We start from the raw sequence: 14,815 nt of genomic DNA on the forward strand, positions 1-14,815 counted from the left end.
AAGTGTCCTATCCAGAAGAGTGTCTCCCAATAGTTGGTCCTCAAATTAAAATACAAAATATGGATTACAAGAAATTGAAGTCCAATCAAATCAAATCAACTACAGGAAAACAGCCAGTTTTTGAATCATCATAAAAGTGCTTTGAATGGTTGAAGTGCCAGAAGAAATTCTTTCCTTAACTAGAGATGAGTGCAAGAGAGAAGTATATAAATGTTAGGACAAGAGTTCTCTTTGTAGAAGACCAATTTTCTAATTTACTGATAAAAGGAGAAAATTAGCATATTTCAGTTTAGGGATAAACATGAAATTAGTTTTTTGATAAATAGGTACTAAAATTCATTTCCTACCAAGGTCAGAGTAAATTATTTTTTTTTCCTTCAGCTTTTTCAGAAATGATTCATGAATTTAGGAAGTAATTAATTATTTAGTATTTTCTATAGTTAATACTCCATATGTTTTCCCTGATTTTCAAGCATTTTTTCCTTTAGATATTTTAAAAAACGGATTGGGTAGACATTGCCTTGATAATTATTGCATAAATATTTGTATTCTTAGAAAATTAAAAATAGTTTGGAGAATAATTAAGTTTATCAATGACTGAGTTCCAAGCAACAGGAGAAGGTGACTTTTAACGTTTAAGATACAGTATAGTTATAAGATCAATTAAGTTTTAGAGAGAATTATTTTTATTCTTTCATAGCAAATATTTTAATACATTGATTCCATATATCTGAATCTTTAGGGTGCTGTCGGTGACCCTGGAATTCCTGGGGGCCCTGGACCCAAAGGATTTAGGGGATTAACAGTAAGTGGCTTATAATTCCAGAAATAATAAATGTTTCTTTGGAAGACCCTGGCTTTTATGTGTAATAATAAATGTGGATTATTGATCTAACCCAGGGGCATCTGAAATGCCACTCCCAGGCTGTGTGACCTTTACCACACCTTTTCAGAGTCTCTATTTCTGTAACGTGAGACTTGAACTTGACACCAAAGATCACTTTCAGCTCTAAAATTCTATGGTTCCATGAATCTGAACTATTTTAAAGATTTATAGATTGATAACTGGTTGTTCCAAGAAATGTCAGTGCCTTCCAATATTTTCTAAGGCATATATTAAAGTCCAGAATATTAACCCTGAGCAGAAATGCAGCTGACATCTTCCCACCGTGTCCCTGAGAATTTTCTGACAATTCTACCACCCATGACCAAGGTCATCTCGGGCATTCATTTTAAAGAAGGCTGTTGAGATCTTCTAATTAGCCAAGTGTAGAGTAAAATGTTACAGTTTTTTTAAAAAACAAAATGCTGAGACAAGCATCTTTTTACTTTGAAGTGGGAGTGTAATATCAGTGATCATTATCAGCATGAAAGAGATGCAATTCAACAGATATTTTCTATCCAGCTGGATAAATTTCATTAGTGTCCATATCCATCACCTTGAAGTATAGGAGTGACACAGCCCACCCATGTCCTCTTTTGTATGTGGAGAATTATTTTTTGTATTGGATCCTTTGCAGATGGGAAGTTTTTAATTAGATCTCTGTGTGCTCTAGTATATTTGCTTTTTTTTTTTTTTAGCACCAATCCTAGTTTATGACTAATTTAGATTCAATTGCACAGCCAGTGCCAGAGCAAAGTATGTCACTAAATGGAGAGGCTAAGAGGAAAAGGGAGGTTTTCCAATGGTTAAGAATGGCTATTTACATTATAAGTAAGGAATTTACTTGACTTGAATTAATAGTTGCTTTCTTTAAAAACATTTTTTTTTTTGGAAGGGATGCTTGGGTGGCTCAGTAAGTTAAGTGTCTGACTCCTGATTTCATTCATAATCAATTCATAATTTCAGTTCATAATCTCAGGTTGTGGGTTCAAGCCTCATATTGGGCTTGTGCTCAGCCCTGAGTCTGCTTGAGATTCTCACTCTTCCTCTCCCTTTGCCCCTCCCCCAGATCATGCACTCTCTAAATAAATAAAATCTTTAAAAAAGTGTTTTTGAAGTATAAAGTCTCATTAAAACTGAGGTGGTTTCCAAGGATATCAACAGTGTGGAAACTAAAGCATGTTCTTATCTGCAGCTCACTGTAGGCCTGAAAGGTGAACAGGGACCTCCAGGACCCCCGGGCCCTCCTGGACGGAGAGTAAGTACACCGCTAGAACTAAGTAGTAGCCTGTGCTTGTTTTTAGGATGTTCCCCGGAGGGGCACAGTTTTAAAGTCAGAGCACTGGTTCAAGTCCAAGTTCTACTTCTTGCTAGCTATGTGCCGTTGGGCTGGTCAAACTGCTCTCTCAGTTTACTTCTAAAATGGGACAACAGATCCTGTCCTACCACCTCAAAGGGTAGGAGTGAGGACCAGATTCTCAAATATGAGCACTCTTTGTGACTGATAAAGTTCAGTGCAAATATTAGCTGTTACTGTTATTTTTTTACTAAAGTTTAAAAATAGGAATGGGAATATGGAAGCTCCATAAAGGTCTCCTGGTAAAGTTTAGCATGCAAGACAAGTTGATAGTTTCCCCAATCACTGCTGTTGCCTCCCCATCTTCAAAATGTAGACTCCAGAGAGATCAGGAAATATAACCGCAGCTTCCTACTATGCTTCCACTGCAAGAAAAATGTCACCTCTGGAAGCATTCCCCGGCAGAGTCAGGCCCATCTCCCAGTGATGAAACATCCATATCTCTATTTCAGTGCCTCTGCTGTTATCATAATGATTTATTTACACATCTCTCTCCCCTGATGAGCAAAGTCAGGTAAGAGCTAAAAGTTGCCAGCACCTGAGTTTGTGTAGAGGTGTAGGAAGCATTGTGTACAGAGTAGAGAGACAGTCCATCCTGTTCTGTGCACCCTGAGTGTTTTGTGACTACCTGGAGTTCTTCAACTTGGGACCTTAGAGAGAAAACAAAAGCACGGATGTTTTGTGGACAACAATAGGATGAGAGTCAACACGCTATTAAGGGTTCTCTAATACATCTTTTTATTTTCTTTCATGTTAAGGATCTGGTGAATATGTAGTCCCCTGGGTGAGACTTAAACTCTGAGCCATGCTGATCTGGTCTGAATTGATTTCCTTTTCAGATTCTGGAGATCTCATGTGGGGGTCCTGCATCTTCCCAGCCTTGTGCTTGGCCCTACTGGTCCACTAGAGCCTGGTTTCACTGTCCCAGGCTTGCTGCTCTACCAGAATGTGACTTCTCCATCTTGGGTCTGCTGGTCTGCTCGAATCAGATCAGCTTCTTTGTCTTGGGCTTTCAATCCTCAGCCTTTGCTTAAGAACTTGAAGTTCTTTTCTAACTTGGTCCTTTAGACAGATGTTCTGGAGCTCTGATCCTCTGTAAGATGTAGGCTGCCTTCTCTATTTATTAGCCAAAAACTGTTCTTCTCTCTGTTTTAAATCAATGCATTCTTTTCTGTCTTCCGCCATAACCTACGAAAGGAAGGATGAGACTCTGCCTCTCTCAGATATGTAATTTCCTGATTCTAGCAGGAAGAATCTGTGCTCCAGGGGGTACAATTATGGATGCCACAACATTTCTGGATAACACCAGCACCACACAATGGGCCACCTCAGCATTCAACAGACATTTAACTGTTTATTGAATGGATGGATGGGTGGTTGGATAGACAGACGGATGACCCAGTTGTCATTTAGAACAGGGGTCTTACACAGATATCCCTGGTTGAGCTTCTGAGGCCAGTGAAATTGTACAAATGTGAGCCTGTAATAGCATTTTCTGGAGCCAGCATACTAGCATTCACCAGTTCCCCAAGAGATCTGTGTGCGTTGAACATGTTAAGAACTGCTGCGAAGAAGCAGCCTGATCCTGAGAAAAGGAAGTAATAAGGGGAGAAAAGTTCAAGCTGTGAAGACAGTATTGCCTTTATTTATTTGTTTATTTATTTACTTATTTATTTTTTAGGAAGCTTCCTTGATTCATTTCAGCCAATTACATGTACTCCTTTGTTTATGACCTCTTAGCATTTATGAACTTACTCTTTGTGTAAAGCTCTTCTTTTGTATAATGCCCATTTTGCTACTTAATTATTTCTGGTTCTTTCACAGATGTAGAGATTGTATGTTACCACCTTGCATTTTAAATTCCTTGATTCACAATACATCTGTACCTCTGAATTCTCAACAAATTCCTCTCCCTGTGGCATGCTTTGGGAAGCCTGTGGTTTACATTTCAAGTTTTCTCATGAGAAGTACCTTCTAAGTGTTATATCCTTAGTTCAAACATCTTTAAGAAATACTTTTATTTCTTTACTTCTCACCTTGAAAAGTAATTCAGTTCACTCTGGGCAGACATTAGCTTAACTGATCCAACACTGAAACAAAGACATTTACACCATTGATTTAAGTGGAGAAATAGCACTGTAATCTACCAGTTCTGGAATACTTTAACCATTCTCTGCCAGCTGCATTTTTAAGAACGAGGTATTTTTTCTTTACTCTTGCTTTGTCACTAAAGACTCCAGTTCACATCCCAATAACTTGCTCTGTTTTATTTTCTTAGGGCATGAAAGGCATGGCAGGGAAGCCTGTATATTCCGTATGTATCTCCTTATTCACAAGTGAAAACCTAACCAGTCCACTGACCAATAAATCTGGCCACTCATAGGTCCCTGTGCTCATGTTTCTGTTCTCTTTCTCTTTTTTTATTTACAGCAATGTGATCTGATCCAGTTCTTGAGGGACCATAGTCGTGAGTATCTGTGTGTAATGGGACAAGGGGGTCTATGGATTGGTGAGGGCACTTAGGATGAATGTGGTGTGGGTATGCAGAATCAGTAAGCTGAATCCACTGGTGGCATGTGTCCTCTACAACAGCTTTGTCCTGAGTACTTGCTGTAGGAAGAGCTCACTTCAAAGGTGTGATGGGAAGGGGTATAAGTAAGACTTAAGAAGTGTGATTCATATAGGAGAGAAAATGTGCTTGTGAGAAACAAATCCAACTCAAATGGTATGTGAATTAGCTCACATGATGTTGTACAAAGATCTGCAAGGGCCTGGTGTTCAAGGGATGAACATGGAGATTTGTGTTTAGTCAGTTAGTTACTTAGTAATAAAGTCTTTTTGGATGGGGTACTTGAATCCAGTTATGGGGAAGTAATGGGGAGCAGCAAGAAAATATTTTGAGCAGAGGAATAAAGCAGGAGTCAACAAATATATTGTCTTTGGTTGGGAAGAAGGGGAAACGAGGTAGAAAAAGACCAGTGATCTCATTTCTAACAATTTATCCTAAGGAAATAAAAGAAAAAAAATTATAGGCAAATATGCTTGTCGAAATACTATTCATTAGAGCAAAATGAATATACCTTTAGACTATTTGAACTTAGAAAATAATTGGGTTATGGTACATCATCTTCTGATCAAATACTAAGCAGATACTGGTTTTTTTGAAGACTCTATCAGAATATGAATAATATTGTCGTTAAAAAGCAGAAAATTAAATTGGATCCTCATTATTTTTATGTATAGGTAAATATTTACACAGAAACAAGCTGTCAAAGCAAAAGTAGAAAAATGTAGCCACTTACTTTGTTAGAGTGGTAGAATTTCAAATGATCTTTTTTCTTGCTTCCATGTTGACTTACAATGATGCTTATATGATCACTGTCAGAAGAATTTAAGATGGGAGAATTGGTGAGACTTTACTGCAGGAACTGGATAAAGATGTAGTCATTGCAAGTATGGGGTGAGGAAAGAATAAAAAGAAAAACAAGTTTGAAATAAGTACAAGGCCAGAGTGGGAGAGGCTTAGTATCACTGTGGATGAGAAGGCAGGAGGAACTGTGAAGGGAAACTTGCTTAGTGGGAAAATAGGATGACTTTAAACATTTTAGAGGTAGGGGGATATTGTGTGAGCCCTAAATGAAGTGATCTCCAGGCAACTAAATAAACAGACTGTCATAAAGGTACGGATCAAGTAAAGAGACTGCGGTGTTGAAGTCACTCACACACTTGTGGTCCTTGAGGCCACAGGGATGGGTGAGGTCCTAAGGATGTGAAACTACAGAGAAAGAAACAAAAACCCAAAGGATGAATCCAGGAAGACATCTTTGCAGAAAGAGTGGGGCCAAAGGACAGCAAATGGCATTGCAGAGATGGGGAAGTTCCGCAAATGTCGTAGTTTGAAAAGAAGCAGGAAAAGGCCAAGGGAGAGAAGATTCAAATGAAGGGGACCCTGGTGGAAGATGTTCCTTGAGAAGTAGAAAGGCTGTCCAGTACCCAGAGGAAGTGAGAACCAGGGCCTGGGGCTCCAGGAGGAGGACAGAGGGAGAGCCATTGTAGGGCAGGGGAGTTCTTCTCAGGAAATCAACAGATACCTTCCCAAGGCAGAACAAAGGAGAAGGAAGCAGTGCAGGAGGTAAATACCAGGCTGTGAAGGGTTAGAGATTTGAAGACAGTTTTCCAACACTGAATGAAAGAAGTTAGCCAGGAAATGAGGGGGCCAGGGGAGTGTGGGTTCTGTAACCAAACATTGCTGACCGGGGAGCATGGACCTCCAGAATGCAGAACCAAGATGCCATTTGGGTGACAGGTCTTTAGAGCTAATTCAGAGGGCCTAGCTTTACAGGTGACATCATGGAGGCCCTGAGGGTCGGACTCCTGCAGGGCCTCCTGGTCTACCACATCTGTTCCTCAGTCCTGTAACACCCCAGTCCTGCAACATGCCCAGATCCTGAGATGGTGACTGGGACCCCATCCAAAATAGGGGGCTAAGGGGAATGCAGAATGCTGGTGGTTGTGTTAGGAGTTAATTGGACAGTTAGGTGGTCAGGGCCAGCGTCCCCAATAAGAAAACGGGGAGCTGGGACAACTAAGACAAAATCACCCCAGTATCTTATTTTATAGCTTAGACAGGACCACAGTAGCACCTGTCTAGCAGGCTCTGAAGAGGTGACCTTTGCGAGACATCCTGAAACTAAACAATTAACCATAAAACATCGGTCACTATCACAGGTTGAGACAGTTAGTCTCCTAATGTCAGCCCAAAAGACCATCAACACGTGAATAATAACCCAAGTAGGTAGTCAGGTGCATGATCAAAGCCCTGACTGGCCCACCTTAGCAGCCTGTCCACCAGTTGCAAATAAAATAGGAAGACCCAAATGATTAGAATTAGGGACATAAGTAAAGAAGAGTTTTAGGAAAAATAAACACATGAAAAGAGATCAAGTGGTTTCCCCGAAGTCAAGCAGCTTTGTCACACTCAAACCTGGACAGGTGCATCCGACCAAAGCCCGTGTTTCTAGCCTCACAGCAAGATGCCGGTGAACAAATGGAGGTTCTCAGAGCAAAAGGGATCCATGGCAGGCCTTGAGATGCAGAGGAGGCTGTGGGTTCTGATCCCGTCTGTTGGTGGTTAGCACCTCAGCAGCCACAGGATTAAGACAGTTCAAAGGTGTTAATAGGGGTGACATGAGAAAGCATGAGCTGTGGGACAGCAGGGTGGAAGCTAGGTTGTTCCCAGTGCTGATAAAATCTTATTATATCGAAGGGACTCATTTGCTTTTTAAGAATTGAGAAACATTAGCAAGGAAATTGTCAGGCCATTGCTTTCTAAAGATTTACCAACATCTCCCCCAGATTGGTCCCCAACTCACAGAGTAAATCACTTAGAAAAACCAGATGCTGTTTTGCTCAGGAGAAATCCTTAGGGGCTTTCCCAACTCTCCCTAGATACAGAGAGCACTCAAACGCAGCAACTGTATTTTTAAACAAAGACCAAGGTTATTGGGAAATCCCCACATTTCTGCAGGAAAAGAGAGGTTCCCAAGGGGTTCATCTGGGAAGAAAATAAGCCCTCATATTTTAGCCTTGCCTTGCTGAATGACACTCAAGGCTATAGGAAGAGAGACAAAACAAATTGAATTTGAGCTATCTTGCCTTTTAATCAGAGCCTCATCTATTCTGCTTCGAAGACAAGTGATCAGTGTTTCAGATTTCAACTGAGATTGTGCTGAAAACTGCTGGCCATGGCTCACAAGGAGAAAAGGTCAGGAAGGTTCCCTATTAGTGAAATTCTGTGTACATGTTTCTCAGGTCTCCAACCTTGGCTTCCTATAATTTAGGAATTAGCCTCATCTGTAAGTAGAGTCAAACAAAATATTAAGGTTTGCTGAAATTTTGTTCTAGGGGATTATATTTAGTCTGTGCCAAAAATATAACCAATTCTTCTCTCTCTCTGTTTTTATAGCTTGCTGGAAAGGTGAGTATTCTTACTGTACTGTGCTTCTTGTTGAAGTAATTAACTGCATTCTGACAAGACCCATTTAAGAGAAACTCTCAGCTGCATGGGAAAAAGGACTTCTTCCTTCTATGCAGACACTTCTATCCTGTGATTATGGCTATAGCTGTCAATGTCATGTTTCTACCTGATTGTAAGATGGTGACACCCAGCCCCGATCCCCTTCACACTATTGTGCTTTCCAGGTCTTGTCTCAGTTCACAGTTCAGTCTCTTCACAGAGGAGGTCGCATTACTGGGGAACTCAGGGACGGGGCTCTGAATGACCACATTCTTTTGCTCTGTTGCTGACCCTGTGGACACTGGCTTCTTGGACTGGTGATATTTCCTTTCCTGTCTCTGACCCATACACATCTTTCATCTCACCAAGTGCCCACATCTTATACACCTGACCTTGCCGTGGATGATCTTCCTGGGGCCTGGACTGCAGTGGGTGTCCCAGGGCACCATAGATCCCTTGGACTCCATTGTTGCTGAAGCAGTTATGTCAAGATGAAGAATGCCTGGACTTCCAGAAGCCTTCTGAAGTAGACCCATAGGGACTTATTCCAAAAGTTTGAGCTTATCCCAACATTTGGCATCATGAGCTTTAATTCTGAAAAACAAACAAACAAATGAAAAAAACACAAAACTTACACATGTAAGTACCCAATAAAATTTCATGGATTTGAATTAAATTTATCAGATACCCTGCTGGGCCCTAGGAAAAGAAGACAATAAAAATAAACAGAAACTGGTTCTGCTTTCTGGGAGAATCTGTGACAATAGGTCAGTCTTGAAGATGCTTGCCTATCACTTCTTTAATAATTTTAGTATTAGGGCTAAGAAGGGAAGAATACTTAATTTTTCATATTTTATTGTTCATTATTGGCTTTGATATTTTTTTCTTCACTGAAAATTCCTTGACTCAAGACATCTCTAGATCAACCTTTCCTCTCCCATCCTATTGCTGAGAACAGTGGGTTGGTGTGTGGGTTATTTAGAGTCTAATGTGCTTGGGGACTTAGCCAGATTGAGGATAGTAGAGCAGCCTATATAGATGAGGCTGTTGGTTTTTTAAATAACTGCTTTTTCTCTTCCTATGTTGAGAATTTAATAGCACTTTGAACAGTTAGGTTTGATACATAGTGCAGATTCTCTATGAGATTCCCAAAGTCCAATCATCAGAAGAATATTAGCATTGAGTTGGAAATTGCAGACAGCCCCATTTTTAGAACAGTTCATTGCAAGCCTGCTGGGGTCCAGCCACCCTTGCTTTCATTTAAAAGCTGACTTCCATGAGGGCCCTGAGGACCCCTCTCTTGGGAAACAGCCTCTTTGTCCTCCAAATGCTCATCAAGAGTAATAGTCACTCTGTACTTTTCCGTGGGGCAATCCTCTCCAGGAAAGAGTCCTTGAGGGCAGGCTTGAATTTCGGTCATCTTTGCATGTATCTTGGTGTATGTCACCTGGTATGTCAGCCAGCATGCTACTGAGTGAATATTTGTTGCCTAAGTGGATGAAAATCTTCCAACTGACTATAGTCATTAGTAGATCATGTCTGAAGATTTTTGAAGACAGTAAACTTTCAAAACCCTCAAAGCTATCGTTTCCTTTTATTCATGTTTTAAAAAATTTACTTACAGTAAAACTCATTTTTTTGTGTGAGTTCCCTTTCAGCACATGCATAGATTCATGTAACCATCACCATGATCAGGATTCAGAACTCTTCTATGAGCCCAGACACTCCCATCAATTTCTTTATAAATAGCAGGCTGATTGCGGGCTGTGAAGTCTGAGCATTCATACCGCCACATATGGACGCTCTAGACTCATGTAACACCTTCATGGGAACAACGAGTTACTTGTGCTTCCCTCTAGTGCTGGAGCTGGAGGCAACCCCTCATCTCCCTAGCCCGTGGTGTGAACCAGCCTCAGCCCTGGAGGGAAAGGCACAGGAAGGGCCTCTGATCAGCAAAATGACTTCATACTTCTGCTTTTCCTGTTTGCAGAAGAGTGTCCAGTGTACCCAACAGAGCTGGTATTTGCCCTGGACCAGTCCTACGACATCTCCGAACAGAGATTTGACGAAATGAGGGAAGTCATCACATCCATTATCAATGACCTTAACATCAGGGAAAGTAACTGCCCCGTGGGAGCCAGAGTTGTTGTAGTTTCCTATGACTCAGGCACCAGCTACCTCATCCGTGGGTCAGACTACCGTAACAAGAAGCAGCTCCTCCAGCTTATTTCCCAGTTGAAATATCAAACCCCCACAGAAGCCCAAGACATTGGTAATGCAATGAGGTTTGTGGCCCGGAACGTTTTCAAGCGGACACACGCAGGAGCCAGTGTGAGGAAGGTCGCTGTGTTTTTCAGCAACGGGCAAGCGGCCAGTCGGTCGTCCATCATCACGGCCACCATGGAGTTCAGTGCCCTAGATATCAGCCCAGCGGTCTTTGCTTTTAATGAAAGGACTTTCCTTGAGGCTTTTGAGGTAAGAACTTCCCTTGGCAACTTCTGCCTGTATCACGTGGTAAGATGGGGATAGCAGGGAGTAAGGTTGGAGGTGGGATAGAGGGTCTCTCTTTTTCTGCAATTTCCCCAGCTGTATTGTTGCCAGGGTCCATGAAATCCAGTGTCTGATAACAACAGTAGTCAGAAATGACGGCGGCCACACTTGCTCAGTTCCTGCTGTGCACTAGGCGCTGTCCCTAGAACTTTACCTACATGCTCACAGTCCTCTGAAGTGAATGTTGTTGTTATCTCCATTTAAAAATGAAGAAACTGAGGTCCAGAGAGTTTGAGAGACTTCTCCAATTTTGTGCAGCTAATAAATGGTTAAATCAGAATTCCAACTAAGGTGTGTCTGACAGAAGGGACCACGAATTTGGGGCTCTACCAGCCCCCTGCAGATCAGGTGTTTCTCACATCTGTCATCTGTTTGCTGTATCTCATTGACTAGCTGGTCTTAACTTATGACAGATGAGGTTTAGAGGCTCTCTGAACCCTAATGTTGTGTAAAACATTTAATGAAAATGAATGTATGAACCCAAGAGAGGTTTGGATCAACAGATTCTTATGAGAATCTATGTTTCTGCCTCTCCCCCCAAAACTGAAGAATTTCTCCATCTACTGTTCTACTGTTCTTAAATATATTCAGATTGTCCATGAACTACATGCTCCTGGTGAAACCATGGTGTTGTCTAAGAGGTTATAAAAGTCTAGATATATACACAAATACCTATATTTCTACTTTAAAAAGAAAAAGAAGCACTCTTTAACACAAAGAGAACTAATCTGTTCATGACACATCCAAGTAGTTTTTGGGAATAGGAGCCACAGGGAGAGTCACAATAGAAACTGACAGAAAGGATTGTAGGAAGTCAAAGTTTTCTCTATTAAAAATGATTATCTCCCAGCATACTAGATTATTTACTTATTTGTTATTTTATGGTATGTGTCCCTGCTGCACTAGACTGTAAGGTAGAGATTTTATCTGCTTTGTTCGTTTGTGTCCCCAGTTCCTAGAATACCACCTATAACATTATCGACATTTAGTAAGGATTTGTTGGATGAATGACTGAACGAATGAATGAATGAAGATCATATGGTTTATTCCTATGAATAAACTTCCTTGATTTACCAAGGCAGCCTTTAGTCTTTCCATGGGGCACAAGCAAGGTCAAATGCAAAATAATACCCAAAGCATCCAAAGTTCACAAAAGAAATAGTAAGGAATGTGGTAAATACTTTCTGATTATAAGACTGGAATAATTATAAGCATTTTCGAAAGCTCACTTAACACTTTGCAGTAAAACAGGGTGTGGCTTTTCTAACCCTTTACTTTCCCGAGGAGAAAGGGGAAAAAACATGAGTATTCTTGTGATTGAAAGATACCTCATCACCACCTGGGAATGATGGGTTTCTTTCATTGTAACGAAAGTATCTGCCTTCCTGGTGCCTCAAACAGAGTAAATGTCCAATAGATAGCTATTGACTCACTGAATGAATGAGTGAATTAGAGAATGAATGAATGCCATATATTGCCCATTTCAGTAAATATTAAAGCAAGAAAAGCAATAAAAAAAAAAAACATGAAATCAGGCCATGTACTACCAAGAATTTTGATTAGACAATGTTTTTTGTCTACTATCTTTGGAAATAAACTTTTAAACGAGAATTTGTGATTGAGGAAGTCCACTTGACGTGAAAGACCTGCTTTCTTCTAAATAATGTTATTGGGATGGAAATAGTTGGGATCACTGTTTAAAGAGGCCAAAGGAAACTTGTATGTAGGTAAAATTTCTGCAGGATCCAACTTCAGAAGCTGATGTGTGGTACATAATCGGCTGGTACATAATCAGAAGTATATAGGGGTGCCTCGCTGGCTTAGTCGGTAGTAAATGAGACTCTTGATCCTGGGGTTGTGAGTTTGAGCCCCACATGGGGTACTTAAAAAAATAACCGAAGAAGAAGAAAAAGAAGCATGTAAGATTCAGTGATAAATTTCAGAATTGGAAATAAGTGTGAGATTTTAATTCTTGTCCTGGTGGGTAAATTTGATGGTTATCGTGTGATATTTTTTTCGCCATAAAATAAAGATGCTGATACCTCCCTTACATACTTCTTTGTGTTGTTTAGAATAAAAGGGGGATGGTGTGTGGGTGTGTGTGTATGTTAGAAAGAGAGAGAGAGAGAGAAGGAGAAAGAGAGAGAAAGAGAGAGATGTACTGAATAGAAAAGGCTATAATGCAAGACAATGGTAATTAGTTAGGGGTTTTTCAAACTAATCCTTAATGATAATAGTTAAAGAAAATGATCAAATAAGCATATACTTGTTTTTCATTACAGTTTGACGACACTGGAACATTTCAGGTGATCCCAGTTTCTCCAAATGAGTCATTAGAAAAATTTCGACGTTGTACACTTTGCTACGGTAAGACTCTTGAGAATTTATTGTGCAGAAACAAATGCCTACTGGGTAAGTTATTAAGTCTGACTTTATCAGATATTTCTGGCTTTGAATATAGATTCTATTTTCAGTTTCCCAGTCTTCCAATACCATACATCAGGGTTTCAATCTCTGTAATATTTAGAGCTTCCAGAATGTGAAAATTTGTTTAGAATACTATCCCAATTGTTGTGGTTTTTCTTTGGGGACAGTTTGGTAGTGCGTGTATCAAAAACCTCTAAAATACTGAAAATATTTTCTAAATGAGTTTAAGCATGACTTGCAGACTTCAAGCATACATGCTACCTACATCTGCTTTCAAAAAAAACCTTCCCAAATTGCCTTCTGGTGGCCACAGAAATATTGGGACATTGAAAATTCTTCATTAACTTAAATAATATGAGATTAAAGAGGTACTAATCAGATTATTAATACTTGGTAATCAGTCACTGAATCACTTGAAAAAGATCTTAAACAATAGTGTCTTGTTGTGCAGACATTGAACCAATCATGAGTCTCTCTGTGTTTTCAGATAAATGTTTTCCAAATGCTTGCATCAAAGAGATTTTTTTACCTGAAAATTCATACATGGATGTAGCCTTCCTCTTACACAATCCTCGGACTATAGCAAATGATGAGTTTAATGCTGTGAAAACCTTGGTGAGCTCCATGATTGACAACTTCAACATTGCCTCAGACCCTAGAATCTCAGACTTTGGTGATAGGATTGCCCTATTGAGCTATTCTCCTTGGGATAATTCTAGGAGAAAGAAGGCTGTGGTAAAAACAGAGTTTGGATTTACAACTTATAACAGTGGAGTCCTAATGAAGAGACACATCCAGTCTTCCCTCCAGCAGCTTAAAGGAGAAGCTACCATTGGCCATACCCTACTGTGGGCTGTGGAGAACCTCTTCCCACAAACACCAAACTTAAGAAAACACAAGGTCATTTTTGTTATCTCACAAGGTCAGTTTTGTTTGTCATGTTTGTTAGCTGGAGAATATCATGAGAGAAAAGAATTCTTAAAGAAGGTGGCTCTGAGGGCCAAGTGCCAAGGCTATGTCATATTTGTGATTTCCCTGGGCTCTGCATACAAGGAGGACATGGAGGAGTTAGCCAGCTACCCACTTGATCACCATCTGATACATCTTGAGAGAATTCATAAACCAGATCTGGATTATATTATGAAGTTTCTAAAGCCATTTGTTTATTCAGTCAGACGTAAGTCATTATTTTGTTTTTCTTCTTTGTTTTGTTAAATTTAGTGTTCATTAGTAGTATTCATAGCCTAACACATCTTTGAATCTATAGCTAAGCCAAATATACAAATTAGATGGTGAGACGGGGACAGGGGTGGGACCCATCCTGCTTCTACTTGGTTTTTACCTTGGCCATAATGTGGTGAGACCTCTTTCATGATAGAATGTCCATTACACAAAATCTCAGCACTATCAGTACAGAGTGACTGGAGGTCTCTGGAGCCACACCTGTTTGACCTAAAGAAGTTTCAGCAGTCCTTCGATGAGCGTTTACATAAAGGTTTGCCCTATTGCACCTAGTTTTTTTCAACCGTGGCACACGCTGGAGACCTGTATGAAGGTTTAAAGATGGCACAGTCCTATGCTG

At 40.2% G+C, this 14,815-nt stretch overlaps 1 protein-coding gene across 1 annotated transcript in view; it reads left to right on the forward strand.

The window, feature by feature from the left end:
• The window catches only part of LOC111155113 (collagen type VI alpha 5 chain), a 142,161-nt gene that overhangs the window by 99,948 nt on the left and 27,398 nt on the right, over positions 1-14,815 (forward strand). The window contains exons 28-35 of the mRNA XM_022515174.1: positions 743-805; positions 2,079-2,141; positions 4,519-4,554; positions 4,671-4,707; positions 8,206-8,217; positions 10,247-10,731; positions 13,089-13,173; positions 13,721-14,410. Coding sequence (XP_022370882.1) covers positions 743-805; positions 2,079-2,141; positions 4,519-4,554; positions 4,671-4,707; positions 8,206-8,217; positions 10,247-10,731; positions 13,089-13,173; positions 13,721-14,410 — 1,471 coding nt within the window. The remainder of the gene's footprint in view (positions 1-742; positions 806-2,078; positions 2,142-4,518; positions 4,555-4,670; positions 4,708-8,205; positions 8,218-10,246; positions 10,732-13,088; positions 13,174-13,720; positions 14,411-14,815) is intronic.

Source organism: Enhydra lutris, unplaced genomic scaffold (genome assembly GCF_002288905.1).
Source record: "Enhydra lutris kenyoni isolate GAN:26980312 unplaced genomic scaffold, ASM228890v2 scaffoldscaffold39, whole genome shotgun sequence".
In the NCBI taxonomy this organism is placed as follows: domain Eukaryota; kingdom Metazoa; phylum Chordata; class Mammalia; order Carnivora; family Mustelidae; genus Enhydra; species Enhydra lutris.